This window comes from Rattus rattus, chromosome 5 (genome assembly GCF_011064425.1).
Source record: "Rattus rattus isolate New Zealand chromosome 5, Rrattus_CSIRO_v1, whole genome shotgun sequence".
Lineage (NCBI taxonomy): Eukaryota > Metazoa > Chordata > Mammalia > Rodentia > Muridae > Rattus > Rattus rattus.
Window position 1 is genome coordinate 98,845,506 of NC_046158.1, and position 14,867 is coordinate 98,860,372.

General features: G+C 48.4%; 1 protein-coding gene across 5 annotated transcripts; it reads right to left on the reverse strand.

Annotated features, from left to right (window-relative positions):
* Positions 1-1,157: 1,157 nt before the first annotated feature.
* Positions 1,158-14,843, reverse strand: Cdan1 (codanin 1). 5 transcript variants are annotated; one of them, XM_032904033.1, is made up of 28 exons: positions 14,734-14,843; positions 14,028-14,518; positions 13,626-13,829; positions 13,259-13,428; positions 13,017-13,130; positions 12,859-12,937; positions 11,972-12,092; positions 11,703-11,812; positions 11,252-11,341; positions 10,731-10,806; positions 10,006-10,211; positions 9,577-9,697; positions 9,291-9,437; positions 8,966-9,132; positions 8,553-8,640; positions 8,252-8,341; positions 8,056-8,110; positions 7,729-7,862; positions 7,529-7,632; positions 7,051-7,209; positions 6,515-6,578; positions 6,262-6,340; positions 5,929-6,077; positions 4,430-4,537; positions 4,280-4,343; positions 3,983-4,164; positions 2,519-2,626; positions 1,158-1,902 (listed from the first exon to the last, which is right to left on the reverse strand). In XM_032904033.1, the coding sequence occupies exons 1-28, from the start codon at positions 14,821-14,823 to the stop codon at positions 1,777-1,779; spliced, it is 3,696 nt and encodes a 1,231-aa protein (XP_032759924.1). In that variant the 5' UTR covers positions 14,824-14,843; the 3' UTR covers positions 1,158-1,776. The 5 variants fall into 5 exon arrangements, with proteins under 5 accessions (XP_032759924.1, XP_032759922.1, XP_032759921.1 ...); XM_032904031.1 differs by having other exon boundaries at positions 13,626-13,832; XM_032904030.1 differs by lacking the exon at positions 1,158-1,902 and having other exon boundaries at positions 2,003-2,626.
* Between the last annotated feature and the right edge of the window lie 24 nt (positions 14,844-14,867).

A 14,867-nucleotide genomic window follows, 5' to 3' on the forward strand; every position in this document is an offset into this window, starting at 1 on the left:
CAAGCTGTCCTTAAGACAGGCTTGCTTCATGGCTGAGTCCTTCAGTTTTCTGGGCCTCAGGCTTTCCTAAACAAGATAACAATTGGCCGTTAGCCTGCTGCTCACCTTTCCCAGGACTCAGCATTCTGAAGCAGGACTGTGGTTAAACTGCATGATAATCCTGACTTCTAGGCAAGAACAAGAAAACCATGATCATCCACTGGGCTTATAGCTCAGTGGAGTACTTGCCTCACATGTGAGGCGTGAGGTTTGGTAGCCAGCATTGACAGAACTGAGTAGGTTGTCGTTAACGTGTGAGTCAAGGCCCCTGGGCCCAATCCTAGATTTGGAAAAGGACTTAGGGGAAGGAAGAAGAGGCATACACCAGAGTTAAATAGCACTGGAGTGTAAGTTTAGAGAAACTTAACTTTCCTCAGGTCAAAAACCTTTTTGCAGTTGACTTCAGGAGTCATTACTGAGCACCTTCTGATACTTCCACTAAAGCCTGAGGCTTACTACCAAAACAAACAAACAGAAAGATAGTTTTACAGGGATAAATCACATTTTCAAAATACTGTCATCTTTGGGCACATGCCTTCAATCCCAGAACTTGGAAGGTAGAGGCAGGCAGAGCTCTATGAGTTTAAGGCAATCCTGGTGTATAGAGTGAGTTCCAGGACAGCCAGGGTTACAAAGAGAAACCCTGTGTTGAAAAACAAAACAAAACCCCCTTAAAAATCAGCTGGTTACAGGGGCTGTCAAAATAGCTGAAGGCTAAGCCCAGTGAATTTGAGCCCTGGATCCACATGGTAAAATGAGAACTGACTCCAGCAAGTTGTCCTTCAACTTCCAGAAGTGCGCCATAGCACTTGAGTGCAGACACTGAGTATAATAAAAAAGTCACCTCATTTATAGAAATGAGGTCTTGCTAACTATAACCCAGAAGACTGCTTTTGGTCAGAAGTTTTGAGTTAAATCAGACATCCCAGTGCCTACAGTACAAATATCACCAAAGCTACCTGCCATGTGGGTCGGCATAGACAGCAGGGAGCACATGGAGAGCAGGTGACAACAGTTCATAGCAGATTGTGTCTCTCAGACTGACAGAATGCAGACACCGTGAAGAAGCACACACTGCAATGCACAAAGCCCACTTCAGAGGGGAGAATAGCCATCGAGACCTTGTTAGAAATTTTATTAAAAAAAAAAAAACAAAACAAACCCAAGCCCCTTAAATTTTCTATACCAGGCTTAGTCTGACTAACTCCCTGCAAAGAGGCGAAGGTCCATATGAGACCAAGTTCCACTTAGGTGATTCCTACCTTATTGGCTGCCAATATTTGGGGGTAGGGGTGACAGTCCAGCTTCTGGACTCAAAGAAAATGTTTTGTCAATGTTCTCATAAGCAGAAGTTCTTTGCCTATTAAGATTTCTCAGAACCACAAAGTTTCAAGAGATGCTGGGATAGCAGCAACTTGAGGCTCGAAATAACATTGATCAGCACACGCATTTCTTTTAGCATCTGGATTAGAAACGCTAGCCCTTTTGCTCCAAGGTTAGAGTCTCTGGGCTTTTCCACTGTGACTCTGAATCAGGTTCTCCTTCCTCTAGATCTCAGGTGTTGAGGCCTGCGTCTGGATGCTTGAAGCAACACACTTCCTTCACTTAGGAGCAGCAAGCCCGATTACACACCTGGACACTTTTGCCCCAGCAGGGCGTGCAGTGGGTTCTTGAGCCTCCTCCTGAGGCTCAGGAGGCAGGTTCTGGTGACATGCCCAAGAGGGCTGCTTCCCAGCCCTAGCTTTGGGCTAGCACTGTCCCTCGATTTGGTTGCATAAGTTCACAAGCTCTCAGCTGGGGTTCTAGCAGATGGGGCTCAGCTAGGAACAAGCGAAATAGTGTTGACAATTCTTCTGAGAAGTCCTAAAGTAAGTAGAAAGGTTAAGAAAAGTAATTCTGGATGTTCTGTCCTTTCTAAGGTCAGTCCCACCCGAATAATCACTCGCAGCCAGTGAAACACTGATAACCCAGCTATTTCATCTAATGTCTTCTCTGCAGAAATGGATATAAACCTCCATGGCTGGTAAACTGAGGCATTAAGTTCCAGCAGGGAAAGTGGACTCTATTAAGAAGCAGAGGCTTTAACATTTTCAAGCACAAAGTATTAATCTTATTTTAACGGCACTATTTTGCTCTAAATCACAAGAGCATTTTAAATATAAGCCAAAATTTACTTGAGTTTCAAATCCCCAATATTCACTGTGCCATGCCTATTTCTAATTGTCCTTCTTTCCCTCTGTTCTTCTGAGAGTCTTACAAAGTAGTCACTTAGATCAAACCCAATACGTGGTCTCATGGTAGTCCTGGAAACACTTGGCAAAAAGGCACATAGCTGTAGCTATGGTGGGCTCACAATTAGAATCTCATTACCCAGCAAGTAGAAAGAATGCAAGTTTGTGGTTTGTGGGCTACAAAAGCAATCTTTAGGACAAATGAGACATATCTTCAAGACAAAGGGATTAACATTAAGATTCCTTACCCCTGGCCACTGGGCTTCATTAAGGCTGACTAAGCAGGCTTCTATTTCCAGATGCCCCATGAGATCCTTTTCTACCAGCTCCCGGAGTAAGAACAGTAGCAGGTCCCACTGCAAAACACCACAGAGAAGGTCAAAAGTTGTCAGGATCATATAGTAGTCCTAACAGTAGAGACTGAGGACTGTACAGTAGTCCCAAGAGTAGACAAAGGACAGAGCTGGAGTTGGAGTTGGAGATAACGGCTCAACATGCTGTTAAAAGCAATTCAACACTCAGGAGGCAGGGGCAGAGGGGCAGAGGGGCAGAGGGGCAGAGGATCTCAGGTCAGCCAGGTCTACAGAGTAAGTTCCAGCTATATAGAGAGAGTTCTGGCTACACAGTGAAATAATGTTTTGGGATGGAGAGATGGCTCAGAGGTTAAAAATACTGTCTGTTCTTCCAGAGGTTCTGAGTTCAATTCCCAGCAACACATGGTGGCTCACAACCACCTATAATCAGATCTGGTGCCCTCTTCTGGCATGCAGGCAAGAAAGCTGTATGATGTATACATGATAGATAAATGTTAAAAAAAAAAGAAACAATGTCTTGAACTCCCCCCTAATAATAAAAAAATAAAATAAATGATTATAAACTATTTACAAATAAACACACACAAAAAAAAAAAAAAAGAAAAGAAAAGAAAAGAAAAGAAAAGAAAGCTGCCCCGAGGAGGAAATTGAGACAAAGGGAATCTGCTTTAGCATGGATGCGGAAGAAAACAATAAAAACAGCAGTTATAAAATTTGGGGTGGGCCACTGGATAATGTTAAGAACATGACTTGGAGGGATGAAAGGATTGATTGATCAGCAGAGTTCCTTAATGGCAAACATGCCTGTGTCATGGGAGTCCAGTAGCAAGGGCCAGCTCTCCCATGTTCATACTTACAAGGCTGGCTCGCCCACAACTCCTTACCCCGGAAAGTGTGTAAGACTGCTTTCTGGAGTACTGCAGGTGGTTAGGGGCAGGGCCAGCTCTTCCTTGGATCCAAGTTGTATGAGTGTCTACCTGTAACCCTACTGCTAGATAGGAAAATCCTGGAAGCCAGCTAGTTTAGCCAATCAGTGAGTTTTAGGTTCAGTAAGAACAGTGCTCACTAGTAAGTACACATACTACCCCCTAATATGACTACAGGAGCTGGGCATGATGGCTCAAATTTGTAATCTGCACTTGGGAGGCAGAGGCAGGAAGAGTGCTGTGAATTTAAGGCCAGCATGGACTACAGAGTGAGATCCTAGCTGAAAATCCACATGCATGGGCCTAAGTGGTGGCTCAAAGCACTTGCTGCTCAGCAATTCACTTCTCAGTATTGACAAGGTAGCTCACAGCCACCCTAGTTCTAGTGGATCTAACAGATATATTAATGGTGCACACATGTGGACAAAACATTTATATACATAAATCTAAACTCCTAACAAAAATTACTTACCTCTCTTGGCCGAGTATCAGCCAGAAGCCCTACATTTCTTGGGCTGAGTAGAAGCTGCAATGGAACTGGCCCCTGGAAGTCATCCTTCCACAAGGAAAGCAGCATATGCAGAAGCCTTCGAGCGTGTCCTCGATCCAGCCTGTGCTGTGTTGGGGGCCCTAAGATGGGGATCTGGTCTGCAACTATAGGGAAAAAAGAAAAGGTAGAAGAGCATGTCCTATGCTTCTAAACTTGCTTGTACCCAACCTTGGGGTTTGGAGAATGTGGCACGAGGGACTTGGTAGAAAAGAGCCATACCTAGAAGGGACGCCAACTCTACAGAGCACTTGGCTAGATGCTGCTCAGCAGTCGGGCACAGAAACTGTGGGGTGGAAAAGGAGAAATAAGTATCATTTTTACTGCTCTGAGGATTGGTCCTGAGCCAGTGTGGCTCATGCCACATCTCACCTGGCGGCATTTCAGTGACTGGCCCAGCTGGTTTAGGAGCTGTTCCAGATGCTCTGGGGAAACTCCCTCCTCAGGGTCCCGAGGTCCGGCAGCCAGGGAGAGCACATCCTGTAGAGAGCAGTGATGAAACTTTATGCCAGAATGCCAGAAACTTGGTTTGGGATGGGAACCAGCCAGTGGAGAGAGGCAGAAGGAAAACAGAGCCCAAGGGAGTGAAGCAACTGGGTCAAGGTGTTCTTATGGCTGAGGCTCAGGCAGTAACAGCACAGCTAGAGAAGCAATCATATGGGAAATCCAGAGGGAAGTGGATGGACTGCTAAGCCTGTAGACTGTGTGCTGCCAGAGAGCGCAAAAGGTGTCACTCACTTTGAGACAAAACAACCAATTCCCAGAGGGCGTCTTAAAATACTTAGGGAAAATGTCCTATCTAGAGTCTGAATACTTCTCTCTCATGCTCCTCTGAGATCTCAAGATAGAATCCTCTGCATACTGAGAAGCTAGATTGATACCTTTCTCTCTCCTTCCTAAAGTCCCCATCTGTAGACATTGCTTTCTAGTCTCTCTCTATTTCTTTATTATAAGACCACTACCTTTGTTTGGAGCAGGGCCAGATAGTATTTTAGGTCTTGGGAGTCACAAGGGCTAAATACTGTTTCAACTATTCGTCTCTGCTTTGGTAGCACAGAACCAGCCACAGACGATTTATAAACAAATGGATTAGTAAACTTTTATGTATAAAAACAAACAGCAGTCTCATTTAGGATCATGGCTGTTTGCTGACTCTTAGGCTATAAAATTAGTCTCTTTCTCTAGACACCATGTGCTATGATATAGAGTTTACACTATGTACTTTTATAAGTTATTTTAAGAAAATCTTACTTAAGTTGCCCAGACTGGCCTGTGATCCTCCTGCCTCAGCCTCCAGAATAACTGGGAGTCCAGGCCTGCACTCAATTGAGGCCCAGCTTTTATTTATTTCTTAATCACATGAGAACTTCTGGTCAGTGCTTAGTGACTAGCATTATCTCCCACCATGTCCAGACACTGACTGCCCCTCAAAAACTTCCCCACTATGCAGCCCTTTACCGCCATGTGTGTAAGATGCATTTAGTCAAACACTTCAGCTCTAGCCCATTGTGGTGCTATATACCTTTAGTCCTAGTTCTTGGGAGCCAAAGGCAGGTGTATGTCTGTGAGTCTGAGGTCAGCTTGGGATCCATAGTGAGTTCTAGGCCAACCAGACCTACATAATGGGACCCTGTCTCAAACAAGCAAACAAACAACCCAACCCTTTAGATATAATTTTTTGGATGATTCTAGAACAAAGGCCTTAGGAAAACTAATTTAGCTCTGTTCTATGTGATCCCATTCAGTAAGGAAAGAAACAAACCAGCCAGACAAAACACAAAGCTTCTATACAAATCCTGAAGCCAATGTGAAAAGAAGCAAGCAGCAGGGAGAGGGAATGGGAAAGCCAAGGGAGTAGGGTAGCTGTGTACTTTTATCTCGGAGATGAGGTGGGAGGGGAGGGGAGCATGGTGCTCACAGGCTCGGGAGCAGCCCCTCCGCTCCACCCGGGCAGTTGGCTCAGGACCCTGGGCTCGTAGCATGCGACTCACGGCTGCTTTCACCTCCCTTCTAATCAGCGCTGCCAGGCAGAGGGAAAACAAGAATGGAGTTACTGGAATGTTTCCCTGCATGGGCTTGCCATGACAACCCACACCTTTCACTGGTTTTAAATGGCTCATCTAGTCTCCCACAAACTGTTCAATACCCTGCCTGTCCATCTTTAAACACTTGGTTCAGTCACTCCTTTTCTAGATAGACCTCACCTGTAATGTTGGCTGACAACCAAGAGCAGGCTTTCTCTGTTGCAAGCCCCACAGCAATGTTCTCTGCACTGCTTAGAACCTGTGGCACAGAAGGACTGCTGAGTCAGGGACTTGGGAAGGCAGGTAGTACAACATTGGATTCTACAGTCCAGGGCCCACCCTACAACAGCCTCACACAGGTACATGTGTACACATATGTGTACATGCATGCCTGCCTACTGGCCTGCTAGCTGCAGGCTTCCTTCCTACGTACAGCAGCTGGGGTCTCCTCTGGTAACAGTGCTCGCAGGGCAGTGGGGCTCTTCTTTTGGCAGAACCTACAAAAAGACAGAAGGGGGGGGGGTCAATGTCTGGATATTGTCGGTGAATTCCCAAGTGCAGCAGGCCTAGGACCTGGAAACTCTAACTCAGAAGGAAGTGCTGCCCATTCTCCTACCCCACCACAGATGCTGGAGGAAGGAGAGACCCGCCCATTAGTCCTACATCACACACATCCAACTCAATATCTGGACTCCATGCCCAAAGACATAATCCTACAGAAAAGGAACAGAGCACAAAAGGGGAGAAAGGAACAGAAATGGAGCAAATGGGATGTGAAAGAGGCAAAAAAAAAAAAAGAGCAGGAAAAAAAATCAAAAGGGAGCTGTGTGTGCTGGCTCATGCCTTGATCGCAGCACTTGGAAGGTTGAGGTCTGATTACAGAGGGGGACCCAGTCTTAACAAAAAATGTACAGAACCAGGAGGAGACTTCAGGAAATGAGAAGGCTCAGATGGGTTGACAGTTCTTACTCTCGCCCCTGGGTCAATGCTTGGGCCCCATGGGGGCACAGCTGAGAACACAAGAATTCCAACAGCTGTGCTGGATCTCCCCCTTCTTGTCCCCGTGTCACCAGCTGCTCCTGAAGAAGTGACTCTGCTTGATGCACCAAGTCTGCTACCAGTGTCGCCCTGTAGCAGGGAGAGCAAGGTTGGGGCAGTTAGGAAAGTTAAGGAGAAAGAGCTGCAAACGGAGGACATTTGGTCAGAATGTCCTTCAAAGGATAAAAGAAATTTCAGCCTCCCTCTCCCCCCCAGGTGACTTTGCTCAGTTGGGAAACAGGTTGAAAGGTTTTTTTTTTTTTTTTTTTTTGAGCTGAGGACCGAACCCAGGGCCTTGTGCTTGCTAGGCAATCGCTTTACTACTGAGCTAATTCCCCAACCCCCAGGTTAAAAGTTTAAAGGTAAAAAATGAAGGGGGCTGAGAGCAGGATTCTCACTCCACACTTACTTGATGTGTTTGACACAGTTTGATCCAATTCTTTCTGCCACAAACTCTACAGTCCTGCGCAGGGAGGGTGGCTGGTTGTGGAAAAAGGCCTCAGCGAGTTGAGCCTGGCAGGAGTTGGAGGCAGGTATAGTAGTACCATGAGGGCTTCCTTCTGCCTCCCTCACCAACTGCCTCCCTGTTTCCCTGTCCTTTGCCCTTACCTGCAACCCCTGGCTGGTCTTGAGAGGCAGGGTTCCCAGGCTAGTGGTTGTAGTGGGAGTGATTTTCCTCACAAAGCCTCCACTCCGCCCACTGCTTCCAGAAACCCAGGAGGCAAGCAGTTTCCGGAGCTCTCCTGTAGAGGAGTTGAAGTTCTTACTTCCACAATTATTTCCCTGTCCTCCCTCACACATCATGACCTTTGTGGAGCAAAGAAGATGAACTACCCAGAGAGCCTAAAGACAGAACGGTCTGCTGAGGGGTCAGGTCCTTTTGGGTATCCATGACAGGCCAGGTCATGGACCATAAGGGGAGACAGAGATACTTACCAATGTAAGGGCAACAGGTATATAACAGCTGCTGGTCCACAACAGGTACACTGTCCTGGGGGAGAATAGGCCAAGATTGGAAGGGGAAGGCAGGTAGTCTCCCTTCCCTCCAAATGTGCAGAGATAGAAGTCTTTTCTAGCTTGTCTCCTGCCAGGTCTTTATCTATTCAGCTCATTTATCTGGTTTGACACTCACCAATCCATGCTCTGAAGTAGTTGTGTCCACCTCAAAGGCATCTACCTGACCATCTTCTAGAAAGAATAAGTCCTCAGGAACTGTAGGTATCTGGTAAGAGAGGAAGGTAGTCAGAACACTATTGGCATGCTAAGATTTGCCATAGTTTCCAAATCTATTGGGGCCCTGAGTCAAGCAAGGTGTCTTCTGAAGCCATAGCAATACCCATCCCTCTTCTGTCCCAAATCTCCCTCAGACTCTAAAACTCTGTGGTCTGCCATGGCAGCCATCTACTACCCTATCTAGGCCATCCATCTGCTACCTGGAAAAGCCATCCCAGGGCAGCAAGCAGCAGCAGCTTATTCAGGAAGCACATCTCTCCTTCATTCTCCTTTGATAAGACCAAACTCCTAAAAGGTAAATGGAGGATGTGAACAGACTTGTGCCAAGGACAGAAGGCAGTAAACAAAAGCTATCACTAGGAAGGGAGTTCTCAAAAGCAGACCTCAGCCACACTACTGTTGGGAAGACCAACAGGATCTCAGTGAGACTTGTACCTTACATCCTTCTTGGCTAGGCCATATGATAAAGGAGGAGGACCATGGGAATGGAAGACAATTGTCACAGTTCTGCCTCTCTTGAGGCGATCATAGCTGTGGAACCACATAGAAGCATAGACTTCTAGGCCCACTTTATAAATAGCAAGGGTATGCAAATCAGTCATGTTCTACTCACCGATGTAAGTGCAGCAGGAGAGTAAAGACACTCCGGTAATAGTCCAGCAAGGGGACAATGTGGTCAGCAAAAGAGAGGAATTCCACCAGCCAGGGCACAGTGAGCACTGCCCGACGGGCCCACAACCCCTGCTGCAACAGAGCCCGTATATCCAGAACAGGAGGGACCTAGGAAAGTCAGGATTCTGTCAATAAGCAGGCCCTTAAAAGGGGCTGGCTGACACCCTCTAACCTGCCAGGGGACTAGAATAGCCAAGGAAACCAGTCAGCCTCCACATTTTTCTGGTCTCCCCAGCACTTCCTTACCCAGATCTTCCCATGCTCACCTGGCTCCTGAGGGCCAGAATAGAGTCCTGAAGCTCACGGGTTGGGGGCGGTTCATGTCCCCGGTATGGCAGGAAAGCCACAAAGCCCAGAAATTTAGCCAAAAGTCTAAGACTAAGAAGCACTACAGCAAATTGCCTCCGTTCACCCTGCATGAGGAATCAAGTGACACAGTACCCTTTGCATGAGTCTTCTGGAACAATTTAAAATCTGTTAAAGTTTTCCCTCAACACCCATCCTTTCCCCCCTAGATCAGACCCTATTATCTCCCTCGTTCTGTCTTCTAACCTGCCAGTCCACGTCGGATTCCCCATCTTCATCACCAGGCTCGTGCTGAGGCAGGCGAAGGCCATTGAGCTCCCGAATCTTTAAACTTAAACTATCCATGAGATGCTGATTAAAATGGAAGCTTGAATGGAAAAAGAGCAAAAGACAAAACAAAAAAGGACTGAAATAGGTTAAAAAAAAAAAAAAAAAAAGAACCAGCATTTCGAGGAGATGCCCAGACAAAAAGACTCCTAAGAAAGATGAAGCTAAAGGACAATGAAATTACCTATGCAGACAAAAGAATGAGACGAAAGAGGAAATGAGAGTGGGAGGAGCCAGAAACCCCGTCCAGACATGAGGCCCAGGCAAAAGACAACGGTTTACCCTTTGGGGAAACCAAATCTTTCTTGGATGCTGTTTCTCTCCCTGAGAAATACAGGAGACCCTTACCTGCTGGCACTCATGATGAAGTCCCTGAAGAAGCCTTGACAGCCTGGGAAGGTGGGGGGTGGGCAGGGTCCTCCACTGCTCTGAGGGGCTATAAGCCGTTCTTGGAGCTGCCGCAACCGTCCGAGCTTGTCAGCTCCTAGCATATTCAATACATCTGGAGCTTCCCCCAAAACAGATCCCCCAGCACCGCCAGGGCTCTGACACATCTGAGACGCCCGTGTCCGAAGGGAAGAAAGACATGAAAACCTGTAAGAGGTTTTGACTAACAGGATACTGGGAAAGTGGGCTTGGGTTATAGCTTAGTGGAGAACACTTGCCCAGCATGAGCAAGACCCTGGGTCTGAAGGAAAGTAATGAACACTAACTACAGAGGCTTTATCTTCTGATATGAAAGGTGAGGAGATGAACACCGCAAGGCCCGGCATGCATTGTTGGCCTCAGGTCACTAAAACAAGGGTTTGAAGATACCACGACTACTAAGCTGTCCTTGTACCCTTGCACAAGTCAAGAAAGGGATGGTGGTGAGAGGCTAAATAAGGGCATGGAGTCCAAGGCAGGTCAGAGAAGTTAGAGAACACTGTCCATCAAGTTTGAACTATCTCCCAAAGAGAAGGTATTCTTTTTAAATTTGTAGCCAGACAGAACCTATCAGGTTGTCTACCTGACCCAGAGTATCAGCCTTTATTTAGCTGCCCACATCTTTTGGCTCCCACTGTAGTTATTACCTGGAGAAGCTGCTTTTGGAAAAGCCGGACAAAGTGGCTGTGGCTGCAGGCTGCAGAAAGTTGACCCATCATGGCTCTGAGGAGAAAGAGTACACACAGTGTGGGAAGTAGACAGGTGATATAGTCTGGCTGTTTACCAAAGACATGAACAAACCCCCTTGCCAGGAAGCCCACACAGGAAAAGGTAAGAAACGTTTCCTTCACTACCAAGATAACTCCAGGCTGGATAGACTTAGTAACCTACTAAGAAATGCCCTCTCAGATTTTCAGACATGCGGTGTCAGAGGGAGAAAAGGACAGGATACTTGTTTGACAGCCTGTGCAGTTTGACCTGAGCTTTGTCCTTTCCTAAGCTTTTGCCATTATAGAACAAGCGTGGTGCATTCCTGGGATTCAGAAACTAGAAAGATAAATCCCTTTTGATCTAGGTAGACTGAGGAGAGATGGGTGGAAGGACCCTAAATATTCCTGTGTTGCTGCTGTCAGAGCGAGGACTGAACTGAGCAGGGGCAGAAACCAACCTGATCCTGCTACCCAACCCCTTCTCAAAATCCCAGCTGGGTTCCTCATGGTGGTCTTCCCATTCTCGAAGTACCTCATAGAACACATCTCTGAAAGATATGGAAGCTTGATCAGTTGACTCCCAGTTGCCTACAACCACTTCCCATAGCACTTTCCCTTGCTTGGAAGGTTTAAGATAAGTCTGCCCACAGTGCCAGTCTTTAACCCCCAAAGCTCTCTACAAGATGGTAATGTTACAGACCCAGCAGCAGCACATCACAGGCATCTGTGGACAGGGAAAGCTGACCCTAAGCTTTCAGGGATTCAGGTCTGTGGACATGAAACAGAATGAAGCCAACAGGCTTTATGATGACTGCCAGCCAAGGGTCTGAACAGCAGTACCCACCACTTGCAGTGCCTAACTCCTAATTCTAGGAAAGTAAATAATTGTTTATTCCCTTTTCTTTTCACCTCTGCTTTTTAAAAGTATGGAAGGCTCGATCACTGGAGAAGTTGGCACGATTGTCAGTTTCTGGCTGAAAGGAGACAGCTTGAGCAGAGGGTGGTATCACGAGGGAGACCTAAAACATGGCAACATTAGAAAACAAGACCTGTTGGATCACGTTTAGAAAACTTTACTCCTTATTGTCGCCCAGAGTTAGCCCGCCTGCCAGCACCAGGAAAATTGTCTTAATTTGCAGAACATCCTGGCTACTAGGTACCTAAGCAAGGGTAACTACCTTGGCAACGCTGCCTTCATAAGCAGCTCGAAGGCGGCCTTGCAGAGCTGGTGAGAAGCACAGCAGCCGCTCATTCTCGGCCAGCAGCTTTAAGGTCCCTTTATCCAGGTAGGAGAGAACCCTGCAGAGACAGGTGTGCACATGACTGAGACGGGCACGCAGGCTGCAGACACAAAACCCATCTGAAGCATAAGGCACTGTGTAAGCCTAGATACGTAGGCAGGGTCAGGGGCTAAGAATCAAGATGATAAAAGTAAAGGGTGAAGACATGAGACTTCATGGAGCTGAGAGCAAGAAAGCAGGCTAGGAGCATCAGCTATGAACTTTATAAAGGTAAGCTGTCACGTATTGTTGTTATTGTAGTGCACGGGGCTCTCTATATGGCCAGCAAGCACTCCAGTGGTCTATATACTTAGGCCTTTTTGTATTTATTTGGGAATACCATTCAATATGTTTCAAAGGCTGGCTTTGAATTTTCTGTAGCCCGGGCAGGTCTTTAAACTTGCAATCCTTGCTTAGCACCAGACCCAGTCATTTAATTTTTTTAAAGGATAAACTCATAGCCTTGATACAAAGTTAAATGTTTCAGATGGGCCAGGAGTGTTAGCGCATGCTTTTATTTCCAGAACTTTGGATAGACAGGCTGGCAAATCTATGCAGGTTTGAGCCCATCTTGTTCTACATAGGGAGTTCAAGGCCAGCAAGGGCTACATAGTATCACCCTGACTAAAAAAAAAAAAAAAAAAAAACCAATCTCCTTCCCCTCAACAAAAGGTGCCAGGTGGAAAGGTCTAGGGCAACTGTATCTATTAAGCAAAGTCATGCATCCTACATGGCTAGAAACAGACAGATAATAAGACCCAAATGCCTCAGCTAGAGAAACTCACTGAAATTGATGCTCCAAAACCTGCACTGCAAAGAAGACACAATCATGGATGCTCCGAAACAGGGGAGTTTCCAGGGAATCTAGGACAATAACAAACGGTTAGTTAAGAACTATCCCACCTGCAAACATCGTTTCTTGAAATTAGACTTGCTTACTGACCTAGGGCACCCTGACTCGATTCAAGGTCACTGTCCTTGGTGGCCGCCATTCTCCGGGCAGTAAGGAGCTGAAGGACGAAGAAAAGCTCCAAGAAAAGGTTTGGTACTAGGTTCTCTGGATATAACGAGAAATGCCATACCGTTGCACACTACTGACAACCAGGCCAAGGCTCTGTATGCTTCATCCCCTCTTACTCTGTAGTTTGCATGCACATCCACCGCTGTCCCTTTGAGCTCACTCACCAGCAATACATGAGGAGTAGATGAGGGCTACCAGCTCGAGGCGCTGTCGAGAAGACACTCTGGCTGGGTCAGCAGGCTCTGCTGTGAGGTTTCCTGTTCTGTTGGGAACGGGAGACCCCGAATCTGGGACAGGGCAGGCCGGGGTAGGTGACTGCTGGAGCTGCTTGGATCTATGTGAACAAGAGAGATGTCATGATTACTCAGCCTGGCTTTCCAGCGACATTCACTTTCAGGTTCTGCCAGAGAAGACATCAATAGCCCAGAAAGCAAACCCAGAATCCCGAAGGGAGAAATCAAGTTCGGGAAAAATCCCCGCAAGTCCCGCACAAGGAGGAAGCTGACATCCCAGGTGGCGGCAAAGCCATACCGCGCCTTCCTGAGCATCTCCCGCTCCTCTTGCAGACTTCTGCACCCTGGGGGAAGGCCAAGGCCCCAAGGGCTAGTGTCCAGGGCTGAGGGTTGGGAACTGGGGACACAGCTGATTGGGGGTGAGGTGAAGCAGGTCTTGGGCTTGGACAGTGACCGCTCTTCGCTCACCGGAGTTGGGTTGATCCTTCGAGAAGGCTTCGTCCTGCTGAGAGTAGTCAGTTTTTTTTTTTTTTTCAAATTTCTATCTTCAAGTATCATTCCATCCATAACAGTTGGGCTCCCTTAAAACCCTCCCCCCTTTGTGGCTTCTTCGCCCTCAACCTTCTAACCATCGCGCATTCTACTGTGGGGCACCCAGCTCTGCTTTAGCGATTATCTTGCAATAAGGACCGATCCTCACCCTGCAGAGCCGGGAGGAACGGTGCCTACAGGAGGGAACTCCTCCAAGTTGCTGAGGTTTGGCGGATCTGAGAGCGACAGTCTGGGGCTGCCAGGGCTGCCTGAGCCCTTAGGCTTCCGGCCTCCGGCCCAAGGCGGGCTCTCGCTGCTGGCCCCCTCCTCGGGGCCCCCGGATCCCCGACCACCTCGTTCGCGGGACGGTCCCGGTCCCGGACCCCGCCTGCGGCCCGCACGGCGGGCCAGAGGTGCCTCGGCGGAGGTGCTGAGGGGCTCGGTTGCAGGAAAAAGCTGGCTGCGCGCCCCACGGCCACCCCGTGGCGGGGCCCCCTGCCTCGCTGGCAAGGCGGCCGAGGCGCCTGGGGTCTTGGCGGGGGTGGAGGGGCCCTGTGGGAGGACCCGGCTGCTCTGCTCCCTCAGGAAGTTCAGCAGGAACGGCACGAATTCCTTCCGCAGAGGCCGAAGTGCGCTCAGAGCAGCCACTTCGGAGCTATCCTGAGGAAGAAGCAGAGGTCGCGGGGCGAGAGGGTCAGCTGACAGCGCGGGCCTCCAGCGGCTGAGGCCGCAGGGTGGGCGGCCCGGCAGCGGCTGGCAGAGAAGCGCCCTTGGCGCGGGCCGACAGCCAGGGCAGGCTGGGAGAAGGGACTGAAGCAGCATCCCCCGCGGGAAGCACATTCCAGGCAGGTTTGAGGGCGTGTCCGCACTGTTACCTCCGAACTCGGGGTGCTGCGCGCGATCCACCGCACGGCGGCTGCGACCGGCACCTCTTCGCGCAGCAGCGACTCTAAAACGGCCGCCATCCCTGTCCAGGCGCTCTGAGGCTACTGCGCAGGCGCACACGCGC

Coding starts and splice junctions, on each gene's coding strand:
- Cdan1 (XM_032904029.1), bottom strand. CDS start 14,823: ATGGCGGCCGTTTTAGAGTCGCTGCTGCGCGAAGAGGTGCCGGTCGCA. Junction 9,438..9,576: donor AATCCGACGTGGACTGGCAG/GTTAGAAGACAG, acceptor TTCCTCATGCAG/GGTGAACGGAGGCAATTTGC. Junction 8,111..8,251: donor CTACTTCAGAGCATGGATTG/GTGAGTGTCAAA, acceptor ATTCTCCCCCAG/GACAGTGTACCTGTTGTGGA.